The 16,532-nt window shown below is 42.4% G+C and overlaps 2 protein-coding genes across 6 annotated transcripts in view; one reads left to right on the forward strand and one right to left on the reverse strand.

The window, feature by feature from the left end:
* fhip2a (FHF complex subunit HOOK interacting protein 2) overlaps positions 1 to 7,836 on the forward strand; it is a 12,323-nt gene extending 4,487 nt beyond the window's left edge. For both annotated transcript variants that reach the window (XM_023411748.2, XM_087175465.1), the window contains 10 exons: positions 452 to 566; positions 716 to 792; positions 896 to 1,088; positions 1,460 to 1,623; positions 2,297 to 2,443; positions 2,530 to 2,620; positions 2,766 to 2,909; positions 3,973 to 4,113; positions 4,935 to 5,038; positions 5,123 to 7,836. In XM_023411748.2, coding sequence (XP_023267516.1) covers positions 452 to 566; positions 716 to 792; positions 896 to 1,088; positions 1,460 to 1,623; positions 2,297 to 2,443; positions 2,530 to 2,620; positions 2,766 to 2,909; positions 3,973 to 4,113; positions 4,935 to 5,038; positions 5,123 to 5,234 — 1,288 coding nt within the window. In that variant the 3' untranslated portion in view covers positions 5,235 to 7,836. The remainder of the gene's footprint in view (positions 1 to 451; positions 567 to 715; positions 793 to 895; positions 1,089 to 1,459; positions 1,624 to 2,296; positions 2,444 to 2,529; positions 2,621 to 2,765; positions 2,910 to 3,972; positions 4,114 to 4,934; positions 5,039 to 5,122) is intronic.
* Positions 7,695 to 16,532, reverse strand: part of srfb (serum response factor b) — a 22,028-nt gene continuing 13,190 nt past the window's right edge. Inside the window, exons 3-8 of one of the 4 annotated variants that reach the window (XM_023411750.2) lie at positions 14,808 to 15,048; positions 12,150 to 12,311; positions 11,793 to 11,903; positions 11,001 to 11,198; positions 10,769 to 10,845; positions 7,695 to 10,145 (exon numbers count right to left, since the gene is read on the reverse strand). In XM_023411750.2, the coding sequence (XP_023267518.1) occupies positions 10,050 to 10,145; positions 10,769 to 10,845; positions 11,001 to 11,198; positions 11,793 to 11,903; positions 12,150 to 12,311; positions 14,808 to 15,048 (885 nt within the window). In that variant the 3' untranslated portion in view covers positions 7,695 to 10,049. Of the gene's footprint in view, positions 10,146 to 10,743; positions 10,846 to 11,000; positions 11,199 to 11,792; positions 11,904 to 12,149; positions 12,315 to 14,807; positions 15,049 to 16,532 lie in introns of all 4 variants that reach the window. The other 3 variants (XM_023411751.2, XM_023411749.2, XM_023411752.2) reach the window with 3 other exon arrangements.

A 16,532-nucleotide genomic window follows, 5' to 3' on the forward strand; every position in this document is an offset into this window, starting at 1 on the left:
ACACACACACACACACACACACACACACACACACCCCACACTTCTACCTTGCTCTCAATAAAACTCTCAAAGTGCTACAGTAACATAGAACACATAGTATGATGAATAAGCCTAAAAAAAGTCACATCACAGATAATAGGAGGGAGCTCCGTCAGCTTTGAACTAAAAATGTAGCAAGGTAAAACATGGAACCAATAGTCAAGCCAAACGGTCCGACCTAATTTCTCATATTATTTGCCAGAAACACAAGTCTATCAACATGATCAGGATCAGTGCAATCATTTGTAACTGCCACTTGCATACGATTCAAATATGTCATGATCTAAAGTTTTGATTTAATTTGACTTTGCAGGTATCCTTTAAATAGCATCCTCTGTCAAATGATATTCTCTATGGATAAAGTTGAAGAGTAGTTTCAAACCTTTCATATTTTTATCTCTCTTTCTTTCAGGCTCGATGTATATAACCTGAAGGAAGACGCTGCTGTCTTTACAGGGAAGAGGGCTCTCATCTCCTTCCTGTCGTGGCTAGATTACTGTGACCAACTAATCAAGGAGGCTCACAAGGTCCTTAACCAATGCTGACTCATTGTGTTTCGATGCATCATATTGTATTAAGAATTGACAGAATAATAATCTCTCCAAAGAAGTTGCTTTGTATCTAAAAGCCACAGAAGGCTGAAATACATTTTTTGTTTTTCTTCACTGTCTTTCAGTCAGCAGCTGTAGTGATGGCAAAAGCAGTGAGAGAGAGATTCTTTGTGTCTGTGATGGAGCCACAGCTTATGCAGACGTAAGTCATCAATCAATCATCCTATGCTGAAATTAGTCTTGTCAGTGTGTTATGTGTTGTGATGGCTCAGTTACACATGTGGTGTGTTTATGGGTTCATGTAGGTCTGAGGTGGGCATCCTGACCTCCACAGCCCTGCTGAACAGGATCATCAGGCAGGTGACATCAGAGGCTCTGCTGCAGGAGATGGTTTACTTCCTGCTGGGGGAGGAGAGAGAGCCAGAGACTCCAGCCACTATCGCTCAGAATCCACTCAGACACAGACTGATTGAGCACTGCGACCACCTGTCAGATGAGGTTCTTCTCACACAATTGTTATTATTCAGGTTTAACATCATTTATGTCTGGCTGATGAGACTTTTTAGTACATCCTTTCTTGATGGCATTGGCATTAATATTTATAATTTTTTCTTTTTCAAAAGTACAAATGGCCATCTGCCCTTCAAAGATTCTGAGTTCCAGTGAATCTTATGATTAACCAAAAGCACATGAATTTTAATTAGTATCTGGCAGAGCCATTGCAGACATTTTCACCACACAAAAGAGGGATGAATCATCTCTTTGATGTTTAAGCAGCCCCTGCCTACTTTTCTGACAGAAAGCAAAGACTTGGCATATTGCCATGGATTTTTAGTGGGAGCTAAGCCTCATCTCTTCCTTGTCCCCAGATCAGCATCATGACACTGCGGCTATTTGAGCAGCTGATCCAGAAGCCCAACCAGCACATCCTCCACAGCTTGGTGCTGCGGAGCCTGGAGGAGAGGAACTACCTGGAGAACAAGCCGCAGGAGGAGCGGGAGCCCCTGGAGAACGGCCAGCCCCATGATGCTGTGTAAGGACCTGTGTCTGACCTTTGACCTCGCTGAGCTGCCTGCTTTACATGCACTTTGTGGAAAATCCTTTGCACAGACACACATCGGCTGAAATAAAGTCAATGCATCAACTAGCTGTGTTTTTCAGATGTCCTGCCACCTCCTCTGCATCATTCATTACTGTCTGTTCAACTGGTGGGATTCTTTTGAGTCCTGATTAAGTGGGATCATGATAATGCATGTCAGCCACTTACTACTATAAGTCACTTTTGGGAGACTGAAACATAATGATAAATAATTTGCTTGTTTATTCTTGCTTAGGTTTATGTGATGAATGAAAATCACAATAAGACATAAACCCCCAAGATGTCTAAATTTATAGTTGATTAGTTTTCTTGTATGCTTATTTTTTGTTAAGTATATCTTCAAACACACATCTTTCCAGAAAAACTCAATTTAAAATCTGTCTACCACATTATACAACAGACCCATAGTGTTATAAATTACTATCAGCCCATGTAGTTCTGAACTCTCTGTTTGAAATGTTAGAACAGATAAAATAGCTCACAATATTGCAACCAGTGAGTCTCTCGACCAAGCTATGCATTGTGTTGAGGGATGAAGAAATCATTGAAATCTGATAAGTAATAATAATAATAAGTAATTTTTACTGAACCTGTGCCTTTTGTGCAGAGACCTTGAGGAGGATCCACTGTTCGGTGACGACCTCTCTCCAGAGAACAGGTTGTCTGGTTCTGATTGGCTCAGCTCCTCTCCACAGCAGAGTCCTGACCACGCTAAGTCTGACGGGAAGACAGAGGTCCACAAGATTGTCAACAGGTGTAGTGTCCTGCTCATGGTACAACATGTGAGGTGCTCAGCCTGCCTTCACTTTAAAGTTCTAACTAAGAATTTTATTCATGCAGTTTCCTGTGTTTGGTGCCTGATGAGGCCAAGTCATCGTATCATGTTGAAGGCACAGGGTATGACACCTACCTCAGAGATGCACACAGACAGGTAAGGCTGCAGATACACTGGACAAATAACATTGAAGAGAAAATTAAGTTTTAGTTTTTCCTAGCTGTTTTTTTACCTTATTAATAATTCCGAGGCAGCTTCTTAGCTACTGTTGCTAATTATTTTGCTTAATTGTTCCCCTCAGTTCAGGGACTATTGTGGGGTCTGCCAGCGGTGGGACTGGAGAGGAAATCCAAAGCCTCTTGAGAAATGTAACTTGGACATTGCGTTCTTTGAAGGCCATTTCCTCAAGGTTCTTTTCGACAGGATGGGTCGCATCCTCGATCAGGTCAGTTTGATTCACCATATAGTAAACATACGTAGTAATACTGGCATTGTTCAGAACAACCGAACGCTTTACTGTTGAAATATCGGATACACTCCACTAGTCCACAAGTCTGAATAGCAAGACTCCCACAGTAAAAGCGATCTCTTGGAAATCACAAATGCCCCATCGGCTCTAGAAAGTAAATGAAGCAAACAGAACAGGTACTGTGCTGTGCAGGGAGCGCCATTTGAATAAAAATTAAACTGCCTTTTAGTTGATGGAAATATGAAGACCTATCAAACTCAGTGAATCTCAGATGATAAGTTTCCAAGGCAAGGTTTTGTGAGATAAACTGGTTGATCCAGCTTGACATGCACAACCAGATTCCAGTGAGTGAATTAAGCTTTCTGCATGCACAAAATTGTATTTAAGGTCAAACTAAGTGAGAGCCAGCATTTCTGTTTTTACTGATTTTAACCAAAAATCCTTATTTGTTTTTTAAGAAGCAGATCAATTCAAACTGATTGTCACTCAGATTTAATGATCCCATACACACAACTGTAATTTCTCGCCACAAGAAAACAGTTCAGTGCAGCTGAATGTAAATGAGTTACTCTTATGTTTAAAATTGATTCCACTAATGCAAAGTGAAGAGAAAAATGAGCTGCTGATTATGCAGAGGCCATCTATTTTGTGAAAAACAAAAAACATAGATAACGAAGGCTCGCGATAAACATAATTTGACAAATGATGTTAAATGGAGCTATGAAGACGACTAAATGCGATTCAGAAACAAAATGCAATTTTTGGCAGCTCTTAGGTTTTCTGTGCGCTTTGGGAAATCAACTATTTAATTTGATTTTCAAAATGCTTCAAGGGAGAGTTTATATTAATTATCGTGTTTCTCATTAACACCTTCTGACTAATGTGAGGCATTCTGTTATTTATTAATGCCCGTGTTTCTACACACATTTATGTTGTATGGACAGATTTTAAAATTTCCTCACATTTTTCACACTTCGTCCCCGGTTCATTTCCTGTCTCAGTGTACAGGTTTATGTCTGATGTCTCCTATGTCTTCCAGCCCTACGATGTTAACCTGCAGGTGACCGCTGTGCTGTCCAAGCTGTCTTTGTTACCACACCCCCACTTGCACGAGTACCTGCTGGACCCTTATATCAGCCTGGCCCCTGGCTGCAGGTCTCTGTTCTCTGTCATTGTCAGGGTAAGACTCCTGTCTAGATTAGACATTGGTTATCTTATCCATCACTGATAGCTGACACTGCCATGCAGTTGTCTGGGCGTGTTGAGGTTTCTTCCTTGTCTTGCTTGATGTTTATTTTGTCAGGTGTAGTATTGTATTTCCAAAAGTGTTTGGTGCAACAAAAGTAAAACAATCATGTTTGAGACAACTGTTGGCCTGTGTGTAAACTAAGGGCAAGTGTTTCTCTGAAACTCATTTCCCAGTAATCTCGTGAGCATGCTGCTACTCGACCTGCTTCTGACTGGAAGAACAGCACCTCTCTGACTGTCTTATTCTGTGAATCACTGCAATTCCTTTTCTTTGAAATCTGTCCCAGTGGCACAGTGTAAACAACAGTTAATAGGCTGGTGGAAGCAGCTAATTTTCATGTTGATGTTCTCTTTTGTTTGTGGTAATTATTACAGTCATGGGTCATGTTCAGACCTGGCATTAACATCTGTCACGGGTGATCTGATCACAAGTGGACAGCTCTAAGTTCATGTGTGAATGCACCCAAGACGCATTGAGGACACATTTGAGAACTGATCACTCAGACCACATTCAGAGATGGTCTGGGACACATGTGGCCACATTCTTTTAGAAGTGTGAACGCAAATGCATCCTGGGCCACAATGAAGGACCGCCTACTGCCTACTCCACTCTCTTCTCTCCGCTGGTGATCGGAGCACTGAAGACACATGTTAATGCCAGGTCTGAACAGGGCCGTGGTGTTGCACCGTAACCCAGGGATTGAAGCAGTGATGTTGAGTTTTGGTATTTGTCTCTGTTCCTGCATGTGTTAGGTGGTGGGAGATCTCATGTTGAGGATTCATCGCATCCCAGACTTCACACCCAAACTGCTGCTCGTGAGGAAGAGATTATTAGGTCTAGAGCCAGAGGGCATCAAGTACGGACTTCCACATGGATCGGTGCACTTATCTTCTGTTTATTTTTGTGGATGCAGTTTTTAATCTGTCTTTTCCTCTTTTAGTATCGACCACATGACTCTGCTGGAGGGGGTGATCGTGCTAGAGGAGTTCTGCAAAGAGCTGGCAGCCATCGCCTTTGTCAAATACCATGCAGCTGCGTCCTCCTCACCGTAATCTTTCCTGCTGCTCATCCATCTGCCTCGGCCAGGCAGACAGGTCATGATAAAACTGGGCCTTTGGGGTGTGGTGCTACCGGTGGCACAGGGTCGGCAAAACATTACCACTAATTGCTCATCCCTGCAAGACTGTTAATGCCCACACCGATGGGTTTCATCACTCCCCCTCTTCTGGCCTCTCGGGCTCCACCAGAAAAAGTCTTTGGTCTTGTTTTTGAGCAGGTCAGAGCACAGACACTGCCCAGCCGGCAGGGGAATAGGAGGAGGAGGAGGAGGGGCAGAGAGATTTTCACTGGACTTTTTTCAGCCTCTGCATTTTCTCTCACTGCCCCACCCCCTTCCATCTTTCCTTCTCACCAGCCAAAAAATGAAAGCCCTGTAATTATTATGTCAAGGAGAAAAGATGTTTGTGTATTTATTTCCTCTCCCATTGTCACCCATTTGTAAACGTCATTGCCTTAGTGTGGTGTCACACCTTTCAGTTACAGAAAATTGTTTCCTTTTGAAACATTTTTATCTTAACCCCTCACGTTGTCTGTTTGAAGACAAGAGGCTGCAGAGACCCACCCAGAGTCCACGACCCTCAGCCCTGTAGTTACATGAATAGTGAGCTGCAGTATTTACGATACTGCACTCATTTTAAATGCCAAGTCCTTTTATTTATTTGTTTGCTTTCAGGTTGCCTTTTTAACTAATGTCATATTAAGATGGAACGAATTTAAAACAGTCAAAGTCATGACTGACTAAGCGGATGCTATTTACTTTGTTTGTTTTCCTCGTCTTTCCTTCGTTTGTCTTTAAGTGCTTGTGCTGTCAAAGCTCATCTGTAATCACCGTCACCCAAAGACATCACCATCCATCACATTTTGCTCAATGAAATGGTGAATTTTGCAAGTTATGTGAATTTGCACATGGACCTCATTACATTGCACTTGTTACATTATTCAAGTTTCTTCATGCTTAGTTTTTTTGGTTGGCGTTCAGGAAATGTCAGGTTGGCATTTATGGAAAAAGATACCTTGATTTTGATTCTGCTTAAGTTTTTGTTCCGAAATGTCGTTCTACGGACACAGTGTTGCATTTCTCACACATCAGTATTCGTTTTGTGTAAAAGACCATGGTAGGGTGCAGAGGGAGATAACCTTGATTTTATTTAATTACAGCTGTGGTTTCTGGATCAGATTGTTGCATTTATTTGAAATCATCCAGTAATTCACCAGAAAAAAAACAAAAAATTAGAAGAAAGTCTAAAAAAAAAAAAAACATTTTTGCGGCGCACACCCCCAGTGACCCCCCAGTAAATGATGATGAAATATACTCACGGTGCTGTGTATTGCTGGAACAGGTTGTCGGGTTGCACGTTACCTGGATATCTCAGTCGGAAACTATAAATCTCATCTCATCTCACAGATCAGAGATTCCAGTTAGTCTAAATTAAGATGCTACTTTTTGTAACTTAGGTTCTCATCTTATGTTCCCAGTGTGAATATTTCCATGATTGGTGGGTTGGTATGTTTGGCGACGAGCTTATTTAGGTGTGTGTGACGACTTAATGCGGTGGAGAATGGGCAGAGTCGTTCATTGAAGCCCCCACCCCCCTTTCTCTCTTCTGGTCCCACCTTTAACTCATATCACTCAAGCACCTAAGCTACATTATGCAACGGCTTGCATGGAATCAGATTTGCACATTGTCTTTCTTCATCCTTGTTCATATTGTAAATATACACAACAAAAAGCTTTTGTTTGTTTGCTTTCCAAATGTTTTGTTTCATAAACCAAAAACAAAATCTAGCCTGAACCAGGAGTAACATTTCTATTTTAATGGGAAACTTTTTTTAAATTGTCAATCATGCACATTTTTTAATCAACTATCTTTCCAACTTTTTCTGTACAGTTGTATATTGTATGTGTACAATAGCAATAGAGATATACTACCTGGTGTAAATGCATGCTTATACATTATTTTTCTTTGTTTAAAGAAAGGAAAAAAAAAGGCAGTCCAGCCATCTGTGATGATTTCTTAGCTGTCAGCACTTTGTTCTGACAGGGAGATATGATGCCTTACTTCACACTGTGGATCTCTGAGGACTCCTAGAATCGATGTGTAAGGGGTTTCTGCTTCACTACAGTTTGTTGTGATCTTATTATGCTTCTCTTGTGTTACATAGACTTTATTTGGTTCGTGAAGATGTACAGGACTCTCGGTATAGTCAAAAAATCTGATGCCAACTGATTTCTTTCCTTGTGTCGGCTTAGACCAATCACTGTATCATTGTGCTGCATTTCATCACGTTCATCGCTTCTTTCCTCTGGTGTGAAACGGGATGAGTCTCATTACACTTCTTCTATCTCATGGCCAGTTTGATTATGTGATTGTGCAATGCATAACTGAAACATTAAGGTAATGTGCATGCTCACTCCTCCTGCCTCCCAGTGCTTCACAGAGTAATAAGAAGCGATCACTGCAGTTCATTTATTCCTCATCAGCCGTCTTCATTTCATCACTGCTGTTATACACATGTATTAGGTCTCATTCAGGACAATATGGTTTTGTTTAACATTCTCCGTCCCAATTAAAAAAAAAAAAAAGTTCTCCAGCAGATGTGGTCATTCTTTGAACAGTTCACTGTGTTTTATCTTGTTTTTTATTACAAAATGTCTGTACAACAAAACAAAAATACACAAAATAACCACTTCTTTCAGTGACAAGGTGAAAACCACAAATTCTGTTCAATCTCCTTTTAAAAAAAAAATCTTTCCTCTCAACCACCAGATAAAATGGGACAATTGAAAGTCTTCATCGTGTGAGTTTTTTTTTTTGTATTCAAACAGCACTGCAGGATGACATGACAACATGTAGCCTACAGGAACATACCAGAGAACATCGAGCGTGAAAATGACCTCTCTCGCCAGTGAGTAACTGAACAGCAGTCAGCATGGGTACTTTATCCTATGTCAGATTCTCTTTGGCTTCCAGCCTGCCATGCTCAGTCATCCAGCTAATTCTGTAGAAATGAGTCAAAAATCTCACTCTCCGGGCACAGCTGAGGATTGTATGACAGGTCCAAAGTCATGTGAGGTGGTCTGGAAATAAGTAAATCCTACATTTCCCTTGCCTTGCAGTGATTTAGGAAACAGCCACGGAAAAGAGGCACTATGGTGCAGAAAGAAGGCTCTCAGTCTAATAACTCTTGTTCATTCTTAATGATTGCTGAGGTACATACTGAGATTGCAGTCAGCTATGGTCTTACAGTTCTCGTTAAAGGAGTATCATATCTGAAGTCACCTTTCCAAATTAAGAGAACCTTGTTCTCCTAAAAGTCTTCCTAGTCATTACCGTTTTAATATTACAGCATTGAGACAACAGTGAATCACACGGTGCTTCCATTAGAGGAAACACTAATGCTTTGATTGCAGTGTTAAGTGGAATTGCCAGGTCTAATACACTGTCTTGTTAAATGAGATTTGTGTCCAATGCCCTGACTTAAGTCAGTAGTAGCATCACATAATCAAAGTTCTGCAGTCTGGTGGAGGCAAATCAGGTTTACAGTGGCTCACGTTAGACAACATAGAGTTCATTTATTTGTCTGATGTCCTGAAAACCTGTTTGGCACGCTCAGGTTTTTACCCAGAGAAACGAGTCACACACTTCAAAGTAAGTGAACAAGTCACTTAAGGATATTAACTGTGTGTGACAGTCAAGTTTTTTAAATGTTAGAATTGTATTCACATTTGTGTGTGAACACTGGTGAACATGTAGATAGCATTATGCTAAAAGTTGAGATAAATGAAAATGATTTCCATCAGATTGTCATAGTTTAAACATTTTCTACACTCAAAGTGCCAGGTCAGGGCTTCATTAGGAAACATCTCATGCTAAACTGATGTCATGCTAAACAATCATGCCATCAGATGCACCGAAAGCTTCCCAGCTAAAGCGAAATATGTGTTTACAGCAAATCATAAATATCCTATGTTTACATTTTGTGACCCAGGTACTTGATACTGTGTCAGGGACAGTCCTACAAATGCCACAATCAAAAAAATGTAGAAAAACATCCAGCGTTCTTTCTCCATCTTGTAGTGAAAGCTCCCAACTGCATGACAGTATCGCAACATATGATGGTATATTAAATTAATTTACATATACATGTAAATAATTCATTTTCTTTATGCAAATCATTTTCATGTACATACAAAACCACTACGTAAAAAACAACTACATGCCGTTGCACAAACTAAACCAGGCTAAAAATACGAGTTTTCAATTTTAAAAAAAATATGTACATTTCCAAATGTGTCTTTTTTTCTTTTTTTTTTTTAAGTCAATAAGCTTCTCCCCCGCCCATTTACAAACCCCAGATATGCACGCGCACACAGACACACGCTTGTGCACAAATTGCTCACACTGGAACATTCAGACAAACAAATGTCTCTTTGGCTGGTGTGAAGCTGTGGCACCTTGCAGTGTGTGTACATGTAATTACACATTTTCAAAAAACACACACGCACACACACAAAAAAAAGACACCATCTAACGGCATAGAAAATAGGTTCCGATGATGGATGTAGTGATATATATTTCCTATGCATTTGCGAATATATATATATTTATATACCAAAACATACTGTATACTGTATAAGGGTCAGCCACACATATGCCCTTGATTGTGTGTGTATATATATATATGTTCTTTAAAGTCACATTCAGAAGTGTGATGTGAAACTCTGTCGGAAGGCATCAATAAATAGAGATGTCAGTCAGTCTGTCTGTGTCCCTGGGTCTGCTGTGTTAAACAGCTCCAGCCGTCTGTCAGTCGCTCTTCGAGTTCTGTGTGGCGTCCAAATTGACCACCTGGAGCTCCGTCAGGTTACTGCTGCTGCCGCTCGACTGCTGGCCAATCACCATCTGGAACACAATGCAGCTACGTCAGCAGAGAGTACAGGGCCTATCAGACAGCCAATCATAAGTCATCACATCACACAGCACCCAGCACAGATGGAGATCCTGCTAAACTGCATGCTGTTTATCATGGAGCGATGTAACACTGTAATAGATCATGTTTCCTGTAACAATTAAGATGCTCACTCTAAGAAATCATATTCTGTAGTGTGAAATTCACATTAATAGGACAGGTGTGTTTTTATAACCTATCGTTTTATGGGATTTTTCCAGCTGTATATATTAAAAAAATACCAACATATTTTAAACCATCTTACAATAAGTAATTCCCTATGATTTCCTTCATTAGACTGGATTCTATAAAGTAAATAAAAACATCAAACGTTTGATTTCCATGCACTGTAACAGTGGTGTTTTGTTTAGTCTACTGCATGTGTATTTTGCTGCAAATCACAGGTAACACAAGATGCCGGCTGATCATCCACATTCAGACAAAGAAGCAACAGGCAATAACCCCTGCTGCCTCTGTGTGACAGTGCTCTGTTAGGATGCATAAGTGCGGTCACGTGGCATGCTGGTTGCATAGGGAATATGAGAGTTTCACTTGTAAAATGCAGATCTTGCCGTACTGGGTGTAGCTGCACCGCTGAGACAGGGATCTGCACCGTGCCTGGAGGTGCTGTGAGGAACACCTGAGGGACAGCACCTGTGGAGAATAAAAAAACCCCCCATAATTTTCCATCAGCAAACTCTCCAGGATAACCAGCATATTTATCTTAATTTGAATTGATTTACAAATTACATATTAATCCTCCTCTGTGATCCAGGAAAGAGTTCAAAGACAGTAGATCAGTGTCTCACCTGTGTCTTGGGCCTGTGCGTGGGACACCTGCATGGCCGAGGTGCCCTGGGAGAAGGCGTTGAGCACGGCCAGCCCCCCGTCAGCCAGCGCCGGCGTGGAGGCGTACATTACTGTGTGGGGGCTGGGGTACATCATGTGACCCGCCACAGACGTTGGCACCGACGAGGTGACGATGGTTGCTGGGAGACTCACCGTTGCTGAAAGGCGAGCGGTGGGAGGGCGGAGGAGGGAAAGAAAGCTCGTCATACTCACGGTAAGAGCTGTGCACAGATGTAGGCCAGCAGATGGCGCTTCACATCTATCCAAATTCAACTACTAACTCCTACTTATGCCGAGTGAGGCAGCACCACAATATTTAGCTTTAGGACTCAGCTCAACCCAAACAAGAACAGAATGAAACACTGAATATTGCGAGCAGAAAAAAACACTTTTGTCTATTATGTGGCACAAAGTGGGACAGCAACACGCAAGAGGACACTATCTCCACTCATGGAGACGGTGTATATTCGCATCTTTAGGCCAAACTAAAATTCTGATTGTGGGTTTGTACACAAGTGAAACTAAAATCCTACTATGTCGTCATTAGATTACATTAATTTTGGATACTTGACTTTTATTTTCTGGTGACCTCCTGCCACCATTTGGAGCACCTACGTACATAGTTTTTAAATGAATATGGTTCTCTGAAAAAAATCTACAAATTCTCATCCACAGAGAGGTTAAAGAAACTTTAATCCAACCACAAGGAGACAGGACAGCAGAGTCTTTCCCAGAGAGGGGATCTGACCTACCCGTGGAGTTTGTGGAGGTGTGGGAGATCTCGGGGCTGCTGTCGTTGTTGGAGGTGGACTGGGTGTTGGGGTGGACCTGGATAGCCTGAAGCTGCTGGGGAACCCCCGCTCCTGGAGACACACAGCGGGCACACAGCGGCTACAGTAAGTCATCAAACTCCCCACACAGGGAGTAGAACATACCCCTGCACTGGGGGTGCAGCAGTGGGGTTGGCATACAGTAGCACTTACTAGCATAAGGTGCATCATTATCATTCACAGCAGAAGAGGTAGCATTAGCAGCAGCCATTTAAGATGAAGATATGATTGTGATTAGTAAAAGCAGACAGAGTGGTGGCAGCATGCAGAGCAGGTCACCTGTGAGGGAGACAGCAGCAGGGAAGCGGAATACAGCCTGCTGTCCCTGCTGTGGCTGCTGGGCGGCGGCCAGGGTCTGACCATGCTGCCCCTGGAGGGCCAGAGAGTGCTGCTGCAGCTGGCTCAGAGGAATGGTGGGGGTACCAGGGGGGAGAGGAGTGCCTGCTGAAGAGGCACACACACACACACACACACACACACACACACACACACACACACACACATATACACACGGGAGGGATAAGACTAAATGCGAAAGGATAGAACAGTTTGAAAAAGTGCAAATAACTTCAGTTCATTTCAGCCAGTGAACGTTTCTACAATCTTCAGTTGCTCAAGACTGAAAGAGAATGGCAGCAGATGAACCCTGTTTAGTGAGGGATGCAAGGTTCACTAAAATATTTATTGAAAATTATTATTTATCTATTAGTCAATATGATTGGAGGATAACATACAATAACTGCAGCGCAACAAAGAAAGCAGCAACTTGAGTGATTTTTTTTCTTAATTTTCAAGTATTAGATCTTCGAAGGTGGAGTGAACAAAAGTTGTTTACTCGTGTTGAGTGCATTTTCTTCCTCATAAAACATTTGCAAAGCCAATTTCTAAATGTGAAGTTCATTTTAATTTATTGTACATTTCTTTATGTCTACATGTTCTTCCCTGCCTTTGTTGGCACATTGCTGCGTTTGCTGGCACGTTACCGACACCAACTGTCTTGTCAGAATCCTACGGCAGGATGTGAACTGCACTGCCTGCATGCACGTGCAAACGGTTTTGCATCCTTGTGCATGTGCACAAAACAGGGATTCACTGTTAAACACATTGCTCCATAGCACTACTAGTGGTCAAAACCTCCACAGGGTGCCTTTAAGTTGGTGTTACGTTCTAATTTAAAGTTTGAGTCAAGTGACACATACTGTACGACTTTATTAAGTGATTGGATAGCACAATGACATTTTTGTTTACTTTAAAAATCTCTGTGTTCTAGTAATTTTTAAGGGATGTAAAAATGAATCAGTAAATCTATGACGTGACATTTAAAATTCTTAAGATGTGCATCATTTTGTGAGCCCCAAATCCTTTGCAAATGTTGCGTGATGTTTCCATTTTCAACTTGCTTTTTCTTAACAAATGACAGATATTTCATTTGAGCACATGACTGCGGAGTTACGCCCTCACATTTCGTCATATGCTTCATTATAGACAGTTGCTGCAGTCGGGTGGGCAGGCCCGTCCAAGCTGCCAGCTGAGGAGGTTTGAGTGTGGGAGGGTGTGTTGTTCCACCTGGCATTGCTGCTATGTGCCAGACAGGTGGTGAAGAGGAGAGAGGGAGTGAGCAAGTGGGCAAGAGAGAGAGCAGTAGAGGGAGGGAGAGGGTGGAACGAGAGCGATGGTGAGAGAGAAGCTTGTAAAAGGAAGAGAAAGATGGTGGAAGAAAAAAAAGGGAGGAAAGGGAACAGAGACACAGAAGCCTGGCTGTCCTTCAGCTGTCCGTCAAAATAACATAGGACCCATTAGTGGGCATCATGTGTCCGTCCGTTCGGTTGTGGCAGAGCGCTGTCAAACAACACACTGCAACAGCTCACTAAAGACATTACTGCCAGTACTGAGAAAAGGCTGACAAGCACTGGGCCGGTTCGGCTTCACACGTGCAACACGGACCCTTGTCTACATGGTAACAACAACAACAACTTACACAATAGAAAGAGATTGCACCAGTCAGAGTTTCAGTGTCAGCCAGCCTGTTTATGTCATGGACAGTCCAGATAAATGGTCCAGCGCACTGAGCTTCTCATAGAGATGGGATAATATCAAATTATTGTGAAATTCAAATATTCCTCATGTCTTTGGGGGAATCGTGACCTCTTGGCTTCCACAGGTCCCTCTTGGAGCCCCCCAAATGTAGATCCAATATTTTCCCAGCACATGCACCATGAAAAGGAAGTGTAATAAATAATTACTGGGGAAAACCAATTTAAAAACACTTTGGGGATCCCCACATCAGAGGCTGCTGCCCCAAAGTCCTCAATTGAGTTGATGCACTGATCCCTTGTGTTGCAGAGTGTGTCTGTGAGGTCCCCCTTAATGAAGGGTCGTGTCTAGTTCAGGACCACTCTGTCACAAGGCTCCAGCTCCACAAAGTACACCTCAATTATAATTTCAGCACAAGCCACTGATCCTTTATTGAATATTCATGACTAATTAGGAGCCGTGTTCTTCAACCCTCATTGCCAGGTCTATTGTGTCCCTCTCATCTAATTATTCCTGTCCCCAAGTGATAATCAAAGGCAGGGCCAGTCGCCAATAGACATGGCTTTCCTGGATACGGGCGGCTTTGTAAAAACGGAGGGTGCTGAGTGTTAGTGACGGGCTATGAAGAGTTGTTGTGTGACGTGAACAGCTTGGAGAGAGAGGCACAAACCCCCTGAGATGACGGCTGAGGTCACGGGGGGATGGCATTCAAATTCTAATTAGCTAATAAACTATACAACACGGTGACATTAACAAAACACAAAGGTCTGCAGAAGTCTCATTTAGATTCTAAAGGATGGCGGTAAGATAAACAAGCCATAAAGAAGAAGAAAGAATTAAGAATTGCAACATAGATCTGGATGTTGAGGACAAGACACCCCGTGTTTTTGCTCCCCGACCTACCGGGCATGAAAGTGAAGCCACCGGGCAGCTGCATGACCCCCGTGGAGGCACCGGCAGTCTTGAGGACGGTGCCGTTGGCGCTGACGTTGCTGCTGGCCGAGACGGGCGCCAGGTAGTTGGTGATGGGAAAAGAGGGCCCGCTGCTCACCTGCATGGTGGTGGAGGTGGTGGGTACCGTGGACTGGGAGCTGCTGGTAGTGCCTGGTAGGCTGGCTACCGTGAACGTCGGCTTCAGTGTATCCTGTGGGGAGGAAGCAAACGCTGTGAGCAGGGAAGTCAGAGGCAGACCATTTTTATGACATGATGATAATAAATAATAAAATAGATAATAAAAATTCGAAGTCTGAAGTCAAATCCAAGGTAAACCTGAATACATCATCAGGTTTACCTTGAGGGGTAAACTGAACTTGATGTGTGAAACCTCTTTAAGGTATTTATGACTACCTGGAAGTTGCTAGTATTTCCACACATTAGCACTTGCTCCACTCTGCTAACAATAAATAAAGAAATAAATGAATAAATAAATAAATAGAGCATGTAAAAGCAACATGAGAGGGAGAGTTTCACATGAGGACACCTAAAACAACACCATTAATGGGGCTTTTCCTCTTTGAGGAGCTGAAAGCAGGGAGGAGGAGAAGTCTTTAATAATTGCAGTATGCTCAGGGATCAATGGATGGCTGACAGAAACCAGAGTGGGCTTTAATAGACTCAGGGCAAATGACATGAATAGGGTGGAGAAACAGGCCGGGACCCCTCTAATAGCATCCATATGTAAAATACAAAGCAGTGCAGAAAGTGAGAGCGTTTCTCCGAGTGTCTAAAATGTAAGTTGGAGAAAAAAAATCTTGTTTTCAACAATGAATGTAGGAATTTCGATATAAGATGGTGACACAACGATAAGAAAGACTTATAAATCATTCAGCTTTAGTAACATGGCTGTGTATCCTAACTCCACTGACAAGGAACAGAAATCATTTATTTTGTCCAGTTACTATAACAACTAACTGACCACAGAACATGTTACTTCATCTGTAAAAAGGGGCAGAAATCAGACAGGTGAGATGGTCGCATTTACTTAAGATCAAAGGAGGTGAGATGTAGCATCAAAACACACACTAATGTGAACATCCATTGAACAGCAGAGCAGTATGTGTTGGTGAGTGGGCTGCATGATAAGAGCAGGGTAGGCGTTAGGCCGGGACTATAAAGAACATCTAAACCCACCATGCCTGTTTCTATGCACTTACAAAAACACTTATCACGTGATACTAATGATCTGTAATAGCAGAATGGGAATAGGCCAGCACATTAGAAGGCATGAAAGAGTTTGCATTTTTTATGTGGGTTCAATATTCTTGGAGGGTTTGATTCCAGGTGATTAAATGTGAATACAGATGTGCATTTATACAGTATGAAATGAAGCAAAGTGGGGGGGCTTCAAACACAGAAACCAGCTGCATGCGAGTGCATCAAGGATACATGTGCTCACTCTCATTTTAGAGGCTGGATCTTCTGATTCTCTACATTTGTACGGTACATGGGAAAAATCACATAACCTGTCCCATTTCAGACGTTCCACCGGATGCAGCTTTCTTTTCCCTGAATTTGGAGGACACAACCTCGTCTGTCCTTTGCAGTCCTCAGTGCCCCTCTTCAATCCCGCACTCGAGTCCAGTCAGGGACCTTTGCTGTATGTCACCCCCCCCCCCCCCCCCCCCCCCC

This window comes from Seriola lalandi, unplaced genomic scaffold (assembly GCF_002814215.2).
Source record: "Seriola lalandi dorsalis isolate HSWRI2012SDOR001 ecotype SW California unplaced genomic scaffold, Sedor1 jcf7180002054470, whole genome shotgun sequence".
Lineage (NCBI taxonomy): Eukaryota > Metazoa > Chordata > Actinopteri > Carangiformes > Carangidae > Seriola > Seriola lalandi.